Source organism: Pelodiscus sinensis, chromosome 14 (genome assembly GCF_049634645.1).
Source record: "Pelodiscus sinensis isolate JC-2024 chromosome 14, ASM4963464v1, whole genome shotgun sequence".
NCBI classification, from domain to species: Eukaryota; Metazoa; Chordata; order Testudines; family Trionychidae; genus Pelodiscus; species Pelodiscus sinensis.
Window position 1 is genome coordinate 27,958,988 of NC_134724.1, and position 17,076 is coordinate 27,976,063.

A 17,076-nucleotide genomic window follows, 5' to 3' on the forward strand; every position below is an offset into this window, starting at 1 on the left:
CGGCCCATGGCCCATTTGTTTGCAGCCCATAGTGTGGTTTGGGTTTACACAGGGCTCAACATGCAGCCTGCAGATGGGAGCCAAAACAAAAAAGTAGTTAATATAACGGTCTTCTGTTGATATGCATTTTAGTTATGAAATTCGTGGACTGTCATTGCTCATTAAAAGTGCTGTCATATGGGTGGAAATCAGGTAAATATTACATTTTATTAGTATCAGCAGAACTGACTTAAATGGGGCCTGTGTGTTGTATAGTCTTGCCTTAATCTTTGTATTCATGCCTGTCAGTGTGAAAGAAGCTATTGCATATATTTGCATATATATGCAATCACACTTAAGTTGTTACCCTCGGCATGTGCTGAGAGTATGACTGTGGCCCCCGGGGCTTCCAAAGTTGAGTTGCCCTGGTCTAGAACCTAGTCAAGCTCATGCCATTTGCAAGCGGCTATGAATTGACATATAAGCATTTATGATACTAGAACTGTTACCACTAAATCATATTAGTATTTCATTTATAAGATACAGCTGAGCCTGAGGATACAACTATTATAGAATTGCTACAGTGTCCTGTACTTAGGATCATGCTTGTGACATGTTAGGGATCTCAAAAATTTACCAACTGACACCTATTTGTTGGGAGAGAACCTATTAAGGAACCATCATGCAAGTCATACAGCTTCTGAGGAAGGTGATGAAATTCCCATAGTGATGTTAACCCTGGACCTTACTTAAGCATGTCATATCACTAGACTATACACTTTAGCTTCTGAAACTGAGCAAGCTTTGTTTCAACTCCCTTCAGAGGCTGATAACTCCTGTGAAAGGATGCATCTTCCTTAGGTTTGCCTTCTGGACACTGTAAAGGAAGCATGAGGCTCTATTCCTACATCTCTTTTCTTGGGTGGGAGGGAGGGATGCAAAAGACAGAGTATCTTCACTTTTCCCTAAAAATAACTTAGCCATCTGCCTCTTTTCCTGCTCAGACTTCCGAAGCAGCCACAGTATGAAATGACAGTTTCACTGTTATTCACAGGATTGTGAAGTGGCAGAATTGTCTATATGGTGGGGGTAATGTGTACTGCAGGGGTGTGATTTCTAAAGCAAACTAATACAGTATATTGATGATTAACCGGTCCACATAAATCCCACTGGTGGCTCATTAAATATTTAACATATGTTTAAGTCAGTCAGCTGGATCTAATACAGACCAATTAATGTGCAACACATTAGGCTATACCTGCACTACAGCCCAGATTCAGTGTTGTGCAGATGTAGTCTTAGGGAGGCTTTAGAAATCACACCATTGAGGCTACACTGCAGCAGAAGCTCAATGTAAGTTACATTATTCACATAGGTGGAGTTGTGTAACTGGAGTCAATGCACCTTAAGTTGAGTTACAGTCAGCTCTACACCAAGGGGGGGGGGAGGGAGGTGTCAATGGGAGAAACACTCCCATTGACTTCCCTTACTCCTCTTGTCCAGAATAAAATAACAGGGTTGATGGAAGAGCAATCTGTGATTGATTTGGCAGGTCCTCATTAGACCTACTAAACTGAATTCCAGTGTATTGATTTCAGAGCACTGATCTGGGCTGTGGAGTAGATGTAGCCTTAGTATGTGATAGTCCACTAGATAGATAAGCCCGAAGTTGAGTATGATCTTATCTAGCAGAGCAAAAAGCAGCAATACTGGAAATGCCTGTTTACAGACTCAGAAAAATACTATCAGTTTACATTCAGTTCATAGACAAAATAGCATCTTCACCACCAGAAGAGCAAGATGCACATGAAAATTCTAAAAGCCGAAAGTTCAAATGACTTGGTATACCGTACCTTCCTGGGCAAGTGTTGTTAAATATTATAGAGATTTCTTTCAAAATAGATCTGGTTACAAAAAAGTTGTCTCAAATCCCTTAACTTAGCTGACTTCATAATATACATTATTTCTCCCAAGTTTACCCCACAGGAGAGAAAAATGCTATGGTATTATTATTTCCTCAAAAAGATACTGCTGTAAATTTAAGTACTATTGTAAAGTAGCACCAAAAAGTACTACCGAATGACAATTGTAGACAACATGATAGCTAGAACATAAGCTAGATTTGTGAACTCAAGTAATTCAATGCAGATGCTGCTTTAGGTCTTACGGAAAAAGTCTTGTTTTACAAAAACTAAGTGGGGAAAATATTTTATTTGGGAAGCAGATCTACTATACTAAGATTATCCTTAAGCCTCTTCAACTGAAGTAAAATGATGGATTGGTGTTGGCTTGAAATATTGATCAAGCTCGGACAAAAGCCAAGAAAAATCCAAAGCATAATATTTTCTGTAAGAAATCTGGGTTAGAATTAGCTTTTGGGAAAATAATCTGAACGTTTATTACTCATGTTAAAACTATTAGAAAAATATCTGCTCTCTTACAATGCAAGTTGACTGGCCAGCGGCTGAACTCCCAGAGGCAGTAAGTCTGGTATTCAATTCTTCTGCAAGGTTAGACTGCATATCAGCGCTGTTCTGTGGCAGTTGTGTTTGAAGATTCTGATTGCTGTACATAGTGGCCTCGTCTTCAGTTATAACTTCCCAGCTCTTAAAAGAAGATTTATAAAAGCATATTTTAGATTGCAAAACCTCAAATTAACTCACAACTCTGATTTGTATTTTAGACACAGAATTTTTACCTCAGGAGAATCTCTGGTGTCTAGATTTTCTGTTTCCTCCGATATCTGTCGCCGATGGGTGAATGCATGCTGTGCCTCCAAATGAATATTACCACTGTCAACATCAGTTAGATTGTCCCTGCACAAAAGCAGGCAACCGTACAATAGTCATCTGCATCTTCAATAGTAAAATTTGTAATAGCTCACACTAGTATCAAAACTATTGCTTATGGGCCACTTTTGCCACAGGAACAGCCATAAGCTACAAAAGCAACTCAAGCTCAGTAGAAAGTGGAAGAGTCCATAACAATAGGGGCCAGGAAGCAAGAGTCAAACTGAACAGTGGACATGTTTTAATTGTTGATATACTGGAAGACGAGATCATGCAAAGTACATTAGAAGGATTTCAGGTGGTCACTATTAGTAAGGAGGAGGCAGTCTGAGGCATAAGAACATAAGAATGGCCGTACTGGGTCAGACACAAGGTCCATGTAGCCCAGTAGCCTGTCTGCCGACAGTGGCCATCACCAAGTGCCTCAGAGGGAGTGGACCGAACAACGATCAAGCAATTTGTTTCGTGCCATCCATCTCCAGCCTCTGACAAACAGAGGCCAAGAACACCATTTCTATCCCCTGGCTAATAGCTTTTTATAGACCTAACCTCCATGCAATTATCTAGCTTCTCTTTAAACTCTGTTATAGTCCTAGCCTTCACAGCCTCCTCTGGCAAGGAGTTCCACAGGTTGACTATGCGCTGTGTGAAGAAGAACTTTCTTTTATTAGTTTTAAACCTGCTACCCATTAATTTCATTTGGTGTCCTCTAGTTCTTCTATTATGGGAACTAATAAATAACTTTTCTTTATCCGCCCTCTCCACACCGCTCATGATTTTATAAACCTCTATCATATCCCCCGTCAGTCTCCTCTTTTCTAAACTGAAAAATCCCAGTCGCTTTAGCCTCACTTCATATGGGACCCGTTCCAAACCCCTAATCATTTTAGTTGCCCTTTTCTGAACCCTTTCCAAGGCCAAAATATCTTTTTTGAGGTGAGGCGACCACATCTGTACACAAGATGTGGGTGTACCAGTTTTTTACAGGGGCAGTAAGATATTCTGTGTCTTATTTTCTATCCCTTTCGTAATAATTCCTAACATCCTATTTGCCTTTTTGACTGCCGCTGCACACTGTGTGCAAGTTTTCAGAGAACTAGCCACGATAACTCCAAGATCTCTTTCCTGATTTGTCGTAGCCAAATTAGCCCCCCAATCATACTGTACGTTTAGTTGGGCTTATTTTTTCCAATGTGCATTACTTTACACTTATCCACATTAAATTTCATTTCCCATGTTGTTGCCCAATCACTCAGTTGGGTGAGATCTTTTTGAAGTTCTTCACAGTCTGCTTCTGTCTTGACTATCTTAAAAAGTTTAGTATCATCTACAAACTTTACCACCTCACTGCTTACCCCTTTCTCCAGATCATTTATGAAATGAATGTCTTCCCCACTCACACTATTAATCTCTACCGAGACTATAAGTCGTTTCCATTATGCTAGAAATATATTATGTGAATATTCATAACTTTGGAAAATGGATCGAGTCCTGTGTGAGTTGAATTGTTCACCAGTCAAGATGTAATAACTTTTTTAGCTGTTATAGGCTCTATATACTGTAATAAAAGGTGTTAAATTGGGCTAGCTAACTTGCATTAGTTGGTTGAAGTGGCAGTAAACAGTTTAGTTACTCAAACTTTAGAACACACTTTTTATTTGAAATGCAGACAGAGAAAGAATTAAAATGAAAATTTTCACTCATTCTGAAATCTATTCCCTCACTTGACTTATGGTACAGAATGACAAAAATGAATTGCCAGTTATAGTATATTATCAATCTTAGAAGTCAGAAGACATACTGAGTAGTTGGTCTTTTCCATTGTGTTCTTCTAGATTCATGGTTGACATAATAGGTCCTACCAAGGATATCCTGTCTTTCTTCCCAGCCTGGAGGTAGAGGAGGAGATTCCTGTTGCTGCTGTTGAGGCTGGCAGGCAGCATCTGGTTGGTCCAATATAATCCAGCCAGGCTATAAGACACAAGACTAATAATTAACATTCATCAGTCAAACCTGTTAAAGAAGACATATCCCCATTCATCAAGTCACTATTCCCTTACTGAATACCTGACCAAAAATTCATATCTTCTGCAATAATGAAGGAAAAATAAAATATTAAGCTATGTTCACTCCTTGATTTTATAGTACATTCCTTAGAAATCTTATATGGTCAAGTCTTCAGGATACGGATTGATTTTAGGTAAAAGTAACATTTTGTTCATGCTGATTGCTTGTTAAGTGAGATTTTACAGTAAGACAAGACTGTGCACCTCCTACAAAACTAAACTTAAGACTTCTATGCTTACTGAGAAATGGAGGAGCAATACCTATTTCTATCATTTATACTATTGCAGCAATGTGAGCTGAATACTATATGGCTGTCTCTACATTGGCACCCTTTTCCGGAAAAGGGATACTAACGAGACAAGTCGGAATTCCTGATTTTAAGAGGAATAAGGGATCTTCCGGAAAAGGCTTTATTTTCTGAAACATCCCGTCTAGGCTGGCGCTTTTCTCCGGCAAAGCCCCGAGCTGGAAAAAAGCGGTAGCCATGTTCATGCAAATGCCGCGGGGGATATTTAAATTCCCTACGGCATTTGCAATTCCGACTTGTCTCATTAGCATCCCTTTTCCGGAAAAGGGTGTCAATGTAGACAGCCTTACTGTATAGAAATTTTGTTTCCTAGTTTGGGAATAGGAAAAGCACTCAATGGATTTTAAAATTTAGGAAATTTATACACGAAGTTGCGGTCATAAACTTGTTAGGAGCATCTATTTAATTTATAGGTTTTATAATAGAAACCATCTTTGTAATACCACAGAAGTGCTGCTGTTAAATAGCTATTTAAGGTGTTGGGGAAAATAACTTTGTATCTTAATTGAATGTGCTTACTAATAATTAAAAAACAAAAGAGCTAAGATAAAATATTCTCTTCTATTGGATCAAGTTCAAGTTTTTGGAACAGAGTAGGTTACCATTATGTTGACTAGTGGATTTAACAAAATTACATTGGAAGTCTGAAGCACTGGAAAGTGTTATTCCCAAGCAATTATAGTCACTAAAGCTAGAGGTTATCAAACAGTTTTGCTTGCATCAGCATTTATTGAATTAGATTTTTACAAGTGCTATGTGTTTCCTGCAGAATTATAGCTATATAAAGGAGAGAAATAATTTAAAAAGTGATGGTAAAGTTTCGGCATCACAATTAAACAGGGGACAGTACAAGAATTTTGGATCACCTTCTGGTCCTTTCTAAAAGGCTGCTTGTAGCTATCATTTTAAATAGATATTTTTATTCCTAGAACCTTCATTAGTTAGAGTTACAAGAAAAAAGTTAAACCACATGCTCTTTAGCATCAGTTTTTTCACCTCCAGGTCTTCCACCAGTTCAGTGTTTTCTTCTTCAGAGCCATTGTTTTTAGGTAAGTAAGTCATTTTTAATCTTAGATGACCTTTAACTCTTGACTTGTGACTGCAGAAGAGAAAAATTGTTATTGTGCAATTATATTTAAAAGCAAATGATTAGCCATTTTGTCACACTTGTGAAAGATATCAGATATTTTGGATATTTTACATATTTCTACCGAAAGATATCCGGTATTTCGATAATTTTCAGTCAGACTGCTAATCCTATGTAGAAGCATGCAATTTGGTATTAACATCCAAAAAAAACCTGTATGGTTTATTATTGACTGTCATAGTAATGGTAATTGTAATCTACTATGGCAGTTGCTATCTTACTGGTCCACAACCCCCAGAACTGAAGTGGTCCCAGTTGAGGGAATGTGCCAGACCACTGCCACCAACCCCCTCAGCCTGTCACACGTCCCCACCACCAGCTCCTTTAGCTCCCCTGCCGGCCGGGAGGCATGGCTGCCCTGGCTCCTCTGACATGGCTGCTGCTCCAACCCCACTGCTGGCATGGCAGCACTGGCCCCGCTGCCGGCCAGCACGCAGCCCCAGCTGGGTTGCTGACCTGTCGCAGCCCCAGCTCCGCTGCTGTGGCTGCAGATAAGCTTCCCCGGCTGGGCTGCCACGGCCCGGCCTTGCTGCTAGCCAGGCTGCTGTGGCTCTGTCCCCACTGCTGGGCTGGCAGGCAGCCCTATTAATGCTGCCACAGCACAACCCCCCTGTCTGGACCGGCATGTACAGGCTGCCCTGGTTCCAGCTGGGTTGCTGGACTGCTTCTGCCCTGCCACCATGCCCCTACTATCACTGCTGGACTCCTGCGGGCCCTCACTCCCCCACACCAGTTTTGCCGTGCACAGGGCTCTCAGCAGTTGGCCCCCCTGCCCTGCAGCTCTCTCGTTCCACAATATCCATGATCCCACTGGACCACAGATGTTGCTGGACGAGACAGTTCCAGTTGAGGGAGGTGCAACCTGTACTAGGATTTATACCACTCAAGATAAAAGTAGAAAGCTTAGAAGTAATCTTGAAATTTGGTAACAGAAAAAGATACTTAAAAGACCAAAATATTTAATTAGGAAGCCTGGTTAGTTCTCTTAAAAAAAAAAAAATCTCTACAGGGTACTTGTCTGAATCCATCAGTTTTACCTGATGATAATCCTGAAAAAGTGTTAGTTACTTGAGTTGAGGAAGAGTAGTTCAATCAGAAGTTACAGTTCATAAGTTACAGCTTACACAGGAAAGTTAACATTTTAAAAAGTTTGCTATTTACTGACCTTCTTGGATGAAGAACAAAATCTTTAAAGGTGTATGGTCTCTCCATATTTGGATTTTCTGTCTGGAAGGAAATAATTTTTTAAAGTCTAATCTACAAAATCAATGGAGTAATCCTAAGGCACCTGAGAGACTAACAAAAAAACATATAATATCATGAACTTTTGTGGACAAAATCTACTTCTTCAAATCATTTGCATCTTCAAATTCTTTTGAAAAAAGGCTTATGGATTTCAAATGTAACAGACGTTTTCTTCATATAAACCAAAAGATTTTAGTGAAATAAAATTAAAATATTTGTTTTACTCTTAATAGTTAAGAAGTTTGAAGAAAAAACTTCTGTGACCTGCTTCCTCACAGTATGGTTTCTAATGGTTCGAGGAAGCAAGAGTAGGGGAAGTTTGAAGTAAGTGTGTTTAGCGTGGAAAAGAGGCAATTTGCAAGTACTCCACTTTTAATACAAATGTTACTCTCTTCCTCTCTATATTTTTCAAATACAAAATATAGGCCAATTTAATAATTGCATTATAGCTCTAGTGCCAGAGAATCCACAAACAGCAAACCAAAAGTTACAAGTATTGCAACATTTACACTGCAGAATGCATGAAATTCCAGAAGTTGATTAGAAACAATTTTTCATGTCCAAATTGAGACATGCAAAAACAAAAAGCACAAAATGTGTAAAGTTAGCTGAAAATAACTTAATGTTGGAAACAAAGAATTAAAATACAATTAATAATGTTGAAAGGGGTATTTATTATGGTGCCTCAGAACCCCTATCATGGGCCAGAAGCCATCTGTGTTAGATACAGTACAAACAGAACATACCATGTTTATGGTAGGTCCCCATCTAACATAAAATCGGATTTCTAAAATATTGTTAGAAGTCACACCTGACAATTAGTTAAATTTGCATAAATGAACTAACAGGGATGTCATTGTGTAGATGACTACATGATTAACTGATAAGTGTAGGCTTATCAGTTAATTTTGTCAACTACGTGCATTCCCCACCCCTTTGCTGCCTCCGATACAGAGGCAGCAATGGGGGGGTTGGGGAGGGAGAGTAGGGGCTGGTGCCCGTACCCGTGAGGAGGTGGTTTAAAAACCAGCTCCTATGAACGGTGGATCCACCTGTCCCCAACCCCCTCAGTGCTGTTGCCTCTGATAGGGGCAGCAGCACAGAATGAGGGAGGCAGGGCTGGAGCTCACATGCACAGGGAGCCAGCTTCATGTACCCGCTGCCCTCTCCTTGCTTACTCCTACAGAGGCAGCACCAGGGGGTGGAGAGGTAGCAGGTAAGAGCCAGTGCTTTGGGGAGCCACCTTAAAATCTGGTTCCCTCCAGCACTGGCTGCTCAGTGCCACCTGCCCCTGCCTCCGCCCCCACCCCCTCCGCCCTGCACTGCTGCTCCTCTCTGAGGCACCAGCACAGCAGGGGCAGAGGAAAGAGGAGACTGCTACAAAGCAGCCTCTGACCGTGGGTGCTTGAATTCCCCATGGACAGGGGGTGTTGCCATCCCATGCTGCTGTCTCTGTATCAGAGACAGCAGCATTAAGTGGCAGGGGGCTCTCCAGGAGTGGGGCCAGGAATGCACTGGCTGCCAGCCCCGCCCCTGGGGACTACTGAATCGTCATTTAATCACTAAGATTTCATTCAGTTACGTGACTACTCAATTACAAGACATCTAACATCCCTAACATCTAAACTGCAAATGCAAACTAGATAATGGCACAATCAACAACATGTTAAATGGCAAGCTACATATATGAAATCAGTTTCATTCCATGTATATTTATAAGCATATTTTCAAGAGTTAACCGTTTCTCTCAAGTTTAACTACAAATGATGGCAGACTACTAGCAATATGAAGATAATGTAACAGTATAACAGACAGCTGTATTCTGTGCATATGGAAATGATTTTTAGCTTTTAAATATATTAACAGAGCAAAAGAAGTTCATTACACTGTTAAGAGGAATCTGCCAGACGAATAAAACAAGCTGCAACATTTATTGCAATAAGAGGATTCTTCTAGGCAGTAGTCCTCTGAAATATGTAGGAAAAGCTACCATGCTGCTGTCTTTTCAGCCTCTTTGCTTGGCTCCACTGCCTGCTGGCACTGGCATCCCGCAAGCTCTGCTGGCCATGAGCTCACCAGTCCTGCTGGCCAGCTTTGTTCCTGTGGGGCTCTCTGGTTGAGCAAGATCCATGGTCTGGCAGACCAGAGAGTCCCCAACCAAACAGGTTCAACCTGTAGCACTCAATGGCCTCAATTAGTACTGGTGTCTCCCTGTATTTTGATGGTATATGTTTGTATAAGGTAGTCCCTGACTCAAAGTTTATGATCAAAGGAGTGAAAGAAAGGGATAAATCAATTGCACAGCCACAGTGACAGCTGGCAAATCCTTTTTTCCTTAAAAAACTGGAATTAAAATGTAGATGAACAAAGGGGTAGGAAAAGTAAGTACACACTGGACAATGAAGAGAAAGCAAAGACACAATGGAGAACAAAGAGTTAGAGGAAAATGGGTGAGAAAGGTCCAATCAGCAAAGAACAATATACAGAATCCCAAATGGAAAAAAAAGTCTGATATCACTTGTTTCCAGAGAACTGTGGGAAACTGCTGCTGCCTTGTCGGCTCCTGCCTGATGGGCATATCTATCCTCCAGTCAGGGTCACCTCAAACACTGTACTTCCTGTCCCATTCTATGTAGCAGGGATTAATGCAAAGCCTGGTTTCCTTCTACTAAGGCCTTCCCACTCCACAGTAGAAAGTTTAGCACAGTTCACCAGGGTAGGAAGGAGAACAACTGCTCTTGGCTGGGTTCTTAGTTTCCCCCTCTTTAAAATAGCAGCTGCGAATTTCTTCAGCAATTTGTGAAGTTTTCTGCACTAAATGCAACTGCAAATAGTCATTTTAATTTCCATCCCATCACCAATTTTGTTGCATAAGCTTCCTTAAAGCTGAATGGTTTTGCCAATAGATGAAAAAACAAAAGATTAGTTCAACTGTATTTCTTCCTGTGTCAGTTTTCTGTATGTGTTTTCAGCAAAACATTATATTTAAAAATAAAATGGTTTAAAACTAAGACTAACCAAAAAGAAAGTCTTCTAAATCTCCTCTGTACCTTACTGGAAGCTAGAATGAAAAACAGAACAACAACAGCCAGTCTAAACTTTAGAGTATGATCAAACCTTACTTTCTTCAGGAATAAGGATTAAGAGAACTCATTTATTAGTAGAAGCCTATACACAGGTTGTACATGTAGTTTAGGTTGTCATTTTATTTCCAAGAAAGGTGTGTGCAAAAGTTTAGAAAAGGAGGAATTGAATAAAGTCTATAGATGTTATACAATTATCCCAATTAATAATACACCTGTGTACATGCCACCACTATTTCTTTAGGTTATCTTAAATACAAACCGGTAATTGATGAAGAGGAACATCTACTTGACCTAGGAAGTCATCTCTGGTCTGTAAAGAAAAAGGGAAAAGTTTTAAATTAAAATAATGTCAAAGTGATAAACCTGTAAGAGACTTTCTAGCTTATGAAAAACACTAATACTGCAATGCATTCTAAGAATCTGAAGTAATCCTATGTAATATAGATTATATAAAACTCAGATACCAAAACTGAGAATTTCTTAGAGTGAGGCAAAAACTAAATCAGAGACAACAGCAATAAAATCAATAGAACTTTTCAGCATAGCAAAAAGGGAGGGAGAAACATCTGCAGCCCTGGTGGCATGACAGCATATTGCAGAGGTTTCTACTTTAACTTAAAGCTGTCCTGGACATCCTCTTGGAAAAACCATAAGCTAGAATTTAACAATACTCTACAGTTTAAGGAGCTAAAAGGCTAACAGATTCAATATGTCCATGACCTCTATTAAGGGCAAAGAGCTTTCAAAAGGGAGGCCTGCCAGCAAGATGAAGAGGAGATGCTTTATGCCTGACATTTTAAGTGTAAAAGCTTCAGAGATATAGCCGAGTTAGTCTGTAACAGGAAAAACTTAAAAAACAACAAATAGCCTGGTAGCACTTTATAGACTAACAAAACATGTAGATGGTATCATGAGCTTTCATGGGCACAGCCCACTTCTTCAGATGACCAGAGTGTTGGATGTCCAGAACCAAGTAGGAGTGTTGGTTCTGGACATCCAACACTCCGGTCATCATTTTAAGTGTAGTTATAGCCTTATTAGCCCGAGGAGATTAGAGACACAGGGTGGGTGAGGAACTTCTGTGTCTATTAAATCAATTTATGTTGATGAAATAAACACTTAAGCATATGAAAAGAAATAAAGGCTTCTGGTCTAAAGTGGATTACTGTATAGATCTCTAAAAATTTGTTCAGAGATCCACCTCTTAATGAAGCAAGATACTACTTGCTTCAAAGCTTGGTAAATACTCAACCCTTTATACTGTGAACAGAAATGACATTTTAGTCAATATTCTGACATAAATTAGAAATAACTATTTCCCACCACGCTTGAACCCCAACTGTCTGGTTCAGATTATTTTACAACTTCAGGCAGTTTGTTCGGACTTCAGCTTTATACCCTTTAGTCTCCTACACGCTTTTAAAAATGTGGCCTTAAGGTACAGAATAGTGCCTGAGCTTGAAATCAATAGGCATTAGGTGTGTAGGTATTTTTAAAAATCCCATTAGGCACCTAAATAATTTTCAAAATCTGGCCCTTAGCCAAATTGCTATAAAATAATTTCATTTGGAGACACATGGCACACAAGAATTCAGGTGAAACTGACACAAATGTAAGGGGCCGTATCAATTTAAAAGGTTAATATGGCATATAAACAGGGATCCCCTTCCTGTTTTATATCATAAAAAGAATCCAGAATGGTGACAAAGTAAAACACTGGGATGTTGAGGCTACAAATTAATAATGAAATTTAAAATTATGAATATTTTTTTCCTGTGAAGCTTTTCATGGTCTCATCACAGATATGTATGATGAAGTTAATAGTGAAAAACTATTTAATAAGGAATAAAAGCAAGGAAATAACATCTTAGTATGGTGGCTCTACACTATGAATGCATTTTTAGTTCAGGAAATAGGAACTGCCAATGCTGACGCTCTTTTTCCGGAAATACTTATAACGGAAAACTGTTCTGTTTTAAGCATTTCCGGAAAAGGGTGCCAGTGTAGACGTAGGTTTTGTGTGCGTCTAGACTGGCAAGATTTTGCGCAAAAGCAGTCACTTTTTCACAAAAACTTGCCAGCTGTCTACACTGGCCGCTTGAATTTGCGCAAGAGCACTGACTTTGTAACGTACAAAATCAGTGCTTCTTGCGCAAATACTTTCACGCTCCCGCTCGGGAAAAAGCCCTCTTGTGCAAGAATACTTGCGCAAGAGGGCCAGTGTAGACAGGGAAGAACTGTTTTGCGCAAAAAAGCCCTGATAGCTAAAATGGCAATTGGGGCTTTCTTGCGCAAAATCGCTTCTAGACTGGCCATGGATGCTTTTGCGCAAGAGTATCTGTGCCAATCTAGACGCGCTTTTGCGGAAATACTTTTAACTGAAAAACTTTTCTGTTAAAAGTATTTCCGCAAAATCATGCCAGTCTAGACGCAGCCTCTGTGGCTCTATACTATACCAGTATGATTTTACACACCCATCCTTTTTAGATCTTGCTTTCCCTAGATTTATATGGAGAGGAAAATGAAATAAACATACTGAATGTTGTCAAATGCATACTAGTAATAGTTAACATAATAGATTACAATGTTACTTAAGTAGTTACTGTTTTCAGACAGTAGTATCAATTAAAGCAACACCAACTTGAAATTGACAAGTACTAATGATGATGAGGAATAAATCTTAGGAATTAGGTCACACACACATATATGCTGGCACAAATTAACCCACTACTCTCACACTTCAATACCGACTTGCAATTTCTGCTTCTGCCAGCCAGACTGCTAAATGTATCGAGTTGTGTGACAGTTTTGCAGCGTGAACCAGCCTATATTTAAACCCAGACTGCAAGAAGGGGGTAGGGAGGGAAAACATTATTCTCTGTTCATTCATCCACCAGCAACAGCTTTCCACATGGCAATCTCTGAGGAGTCATTTTCATCCAATTGTGACTGCCAGTGAATACGCCTGAGAGCAAAGTATCAGACTTCTGGATATATTATTGTATAGATTAAGTCCTGCAGTGTGCAAAGTCAGTCTAAACATTTTTAACCTCTGTAGATGTCTCACATTCATAGAAATTAAGTTATTAGAACAGATTTTAAACACTTAATGTCCAGTGAAGCAAAGCCCATCAAAATTAGAGACTTCCTTTTTAGCAAGTCATGTAACACTATAAACTTTCTGAAACCAAGACATACGACTCCTGCTTTTTTTTTACATAATATATCTATATGCAAGAACACTACTATTTTTAAGTTATGCCGACAAATGGCATGCCCCTTAATATTAACATAAGGCACAATTTTAGCATCTTTATAATCACGTCAGCTGGTGAATGTAACAACACAGTATACTTACTTTACAAGCCATCTATGATCAAGTGTGTGTCACAAAATTAACTATTTATAGTACAAAGTCTGGTGACTAACTGTAATTTTGTCCAGTTTATTCTGATTACTTCCTTTGGAAGGACAGAATTGGTATTCAACAGTTAAGGTTAAATCCCGGGTCCAATGAAAAAAAATACAGGGAAAAAAAAACTGATTATGCAATGATTACTCCCTGTATCATCGCACCATAGTGCAAGTTGTTTTATGTTCTTATAGTCTGGGTTTTGACAGCATTCGTTAGTGCTAGAGGCCTTACAAAGGCAAGAAAATGTTTTATCTAGGTTAAGTAAATAAAGACATCGCAAGCTACAGGCACTAAAAACCAAGTTAAATCTAGAAAGCATTACAATTTTTTCAAAGAATGGATAAAATTAGTCATAACTACAACGTTTAACGTTCAATGAGGCTAAGGTCTTTTGTCTACAGACTGAAGTCAGGTTCAGGTCTTCAGCCTTGTTAAACGTTTATCTCCTGTCCACATTCAAATTTCAGCTACACTGCAATCAATGCAGAGAACAAGTTTTTATAACTAAGACAGTTATGTTTATACCATAAAATGGGGACTACTCTATTGTTAACCTCTACATTTGGAATTTCTAAAGTAAATCCAAAAACTACATGGAAGTGTTTGATACAGATGGTAGCAAAAGCAAGTTGAGTAATCAAGTATAGAGGAATCCGAAATAGGCAGCTTCTTTGTATGCTCTCTGGAATGTAATGGTTATAATTTCTCTTTTCCCATTAAAAGGGGGGAATGGGCATGATGGTGTATGAACACTAAAGAAGAAGGAAATTGATTTATCTCCTGAAAAGGGAGTTGGCATATTCCAGTTATATGCAATTCAGTTGAGGAACAAAACAGACCTTGATTATGTTTCTCTTCTCTTGTTTCTGTTAATGCTACTGACTACTTTTACCTTTCTAATCTCAAACCTTTGATTCTCAAGAGTCATCCACCCTCTTAATCCCCAATCTTGGAGCCCCCTTTTAACCTGCTTTTTTCCATTGTTCTTCTGCTGTCTAATACAGTACCTATAGACGAAACTCTGGATTTTAGCTCTTTTGAACTCACGTTTAGTGGAAAGCTTTACATCTCAACGTATTTTGGTACAAGCCCACAGGACCTTAGTCAGTTATGTCTCCAATTTCCTCTGTGGAACGTTCTACCTGCATACGTCTACTCAATCTTCACGTGCTTCCAAAACATCCATGGTGTCCCTTTCCTCTTTTCATCCTTTGTCTCCTTCCAGCCAAGTCTTTTCTTTTTGCTTCCAACCCTTAAACCATTCCTCTACCTTCTCCTCTGTTTTATTTCCCATTTAAACACATGTATCTTTCCCTCTTCTTAGCCCCAATTTTAAAAGCCTTCCTGCAACTCAGCTTGCATCTTACTATGCATTTTCCCCCTTCTCCTCCCCAAGATTCTCTGATGCATCACTGATTCAGCTTCCTTATTTCTAGCTTCCTCTGATACCTTTAATCCCCACCCACTTTAACACCAATTCATCATGTTATCCCTTAAGGTCTTAAATCACTTCCGGGCAAATGTAAGCAGTGCTCCTATATTCATTTGATTCACCTGCAGCCTTTGGACTTTCCCTGGCATTCTACTTCTGCTCTCCTGATTCTTCTGACTAGCAAGCCATTCAACAGTTTAGTGGCTGATGCGCTCCCTTATTCCTGCATCTCTTGGTATGCAACAGATTTCTGTTGAATCTCACCTTCTGCACTTTCAGTGACCTTCTGTAATGGCTTCTAGCTACCAATATGCCAAAAGTGTAAGTCTATTACCCTAAAAGATTTCCCCCCTCTGTCTCATATCAAGTCTGATGTTAAAATCCAATCAGCAGCTGAAACTTGTTCACCAGTTTTGGAGAACTGTGCCCCCCTTCTCCATCTCTTAACACCAATGATCATTATTTCAATTCACGAGAATTCACTCCCTACCCTCCTCCTTCATTTTGTTTCCCATTGCCACTCACTCTCCACACTGAGGGGTAGTATAGACATAACACACAAATATCTCTACCTCTAATTCTTCAAACAATCTCTCCCTTAATAATCCTAATAGCCTTCTCTTTAGATCTGTTGGTAAAATTTGTTTTTTTAGATTGGGGATCTGTTAACAGAGGAAAGGTTCTATTTTTGTTGAACAGTAAGTTAGCTTATGATACCACACCAAGATTTTATACCACTAGTAAGTTCTCCTACAAACAGAATTTATGACTAGCTCATGGGACCCAGCAAAAAAGAAAAATATTTTATAAAATGCAAGACCCATGATTTCAAAAGCCTCAAATTACTGAATGCATCTCTCACCAGTTTTTGGTGCAAAGAATTTCTGAGGCTACGTCTACATTAGTACTTTATAGCACTGTAACTTTCTGACTCAGGGATGTGAACTTCTCCTCCCCCAGCATAGTAAGTTACAGAGCTGTAAAGCACCAACTCCCAATACTGTTAGCTACTTCCCTTGCAGAGGAGGGTTGACAGAGCTTTGGGAAAGCTCTCTTGCTGTGGCCACACTGAGTTGAAAGCACTGCCGCGGTAGCATTGCCACAGTTGCACTTAAGTTTGAAGTGTAGACAAAGCCTTAGTTCACAAATCTGTATAGGAAAAACTGTGGTGACAGCTTTCATATCTGAAACTTCCCTGAATTTCCAACTGGAAGAAATACTGCTATTTTTTACATCATACCACTCATGAGCTACTGGAAAAAAAATATATCTATCACTTGCCTACAAACAGATTTTTAAAAGGAGGCTACAAGCTTATTGCAAATGTGACAAGATTTATTATCTTCAAGTTCTTGGCAATCCTCAAATGGAATATGCCTTTCAAATAAATTGGAATGTGGGACAAAAGTCAACTCTATTTTGCACTTTAAAATGCAAAACTCTTACTGGTTCTGTTTCTGTCTTCAGCAGGGCTACTCAACACACAGCCCGGGGGACATATGCAGTCCACAGCCCATTTGTCTGAGGCCCATAGTACAGTTGGGATATACTGTGCGTTTTGGGTTGATAAGTGTTTTAGTAGTTAAATTCCTGGACTGTCATTGCTTCT

The 17,076-nt window shown here is 39.4% G+C and overlaps 1 protein-coding gene across 5 annotated transcripts in view; it reads right to left on the minus strand.

Annotated features, from left to right (window-relative positions):
- Positions 1-17,076, minus strand: part of NEDD4 (NEDD4 E3 ubiquitin protein ligase) — a 99,111-nt gene that overhangs the window by 24,439 nt on the left and 57,596 nt on the right. For all 5 annotated transcript variants that reach the window (XM_075897296.1, XM_006112492.4, XM_075897297.1 and 2 more), the window contains 6 exons: positions 10,880-10,930; positions 7,455-7,516; positions 6,139-6,241; positions 4,570-4,739; positions 2,678-2,795; positions 2,421-2,585 (listed from right to left, as the gene is read on the minus strand). In XM_075897296.1, the coding sequence (XP_075753411.1) occupies positions 2,421-2,585; positions 2,678-2,795; positions 4,570-4,739; positions 6,139-6,241; positions 7,455-7,516; positions 10,880-10,930 (669 nt within the window). The remainder of the gene's footprint in view (positions 1-2,420; positions 2,586-2,677; positions 2,796-4,569; positions 4,740-6,138; positions 6,242-7,454; positions 7,517-10,879; positions 10,931-17,076) is intronic.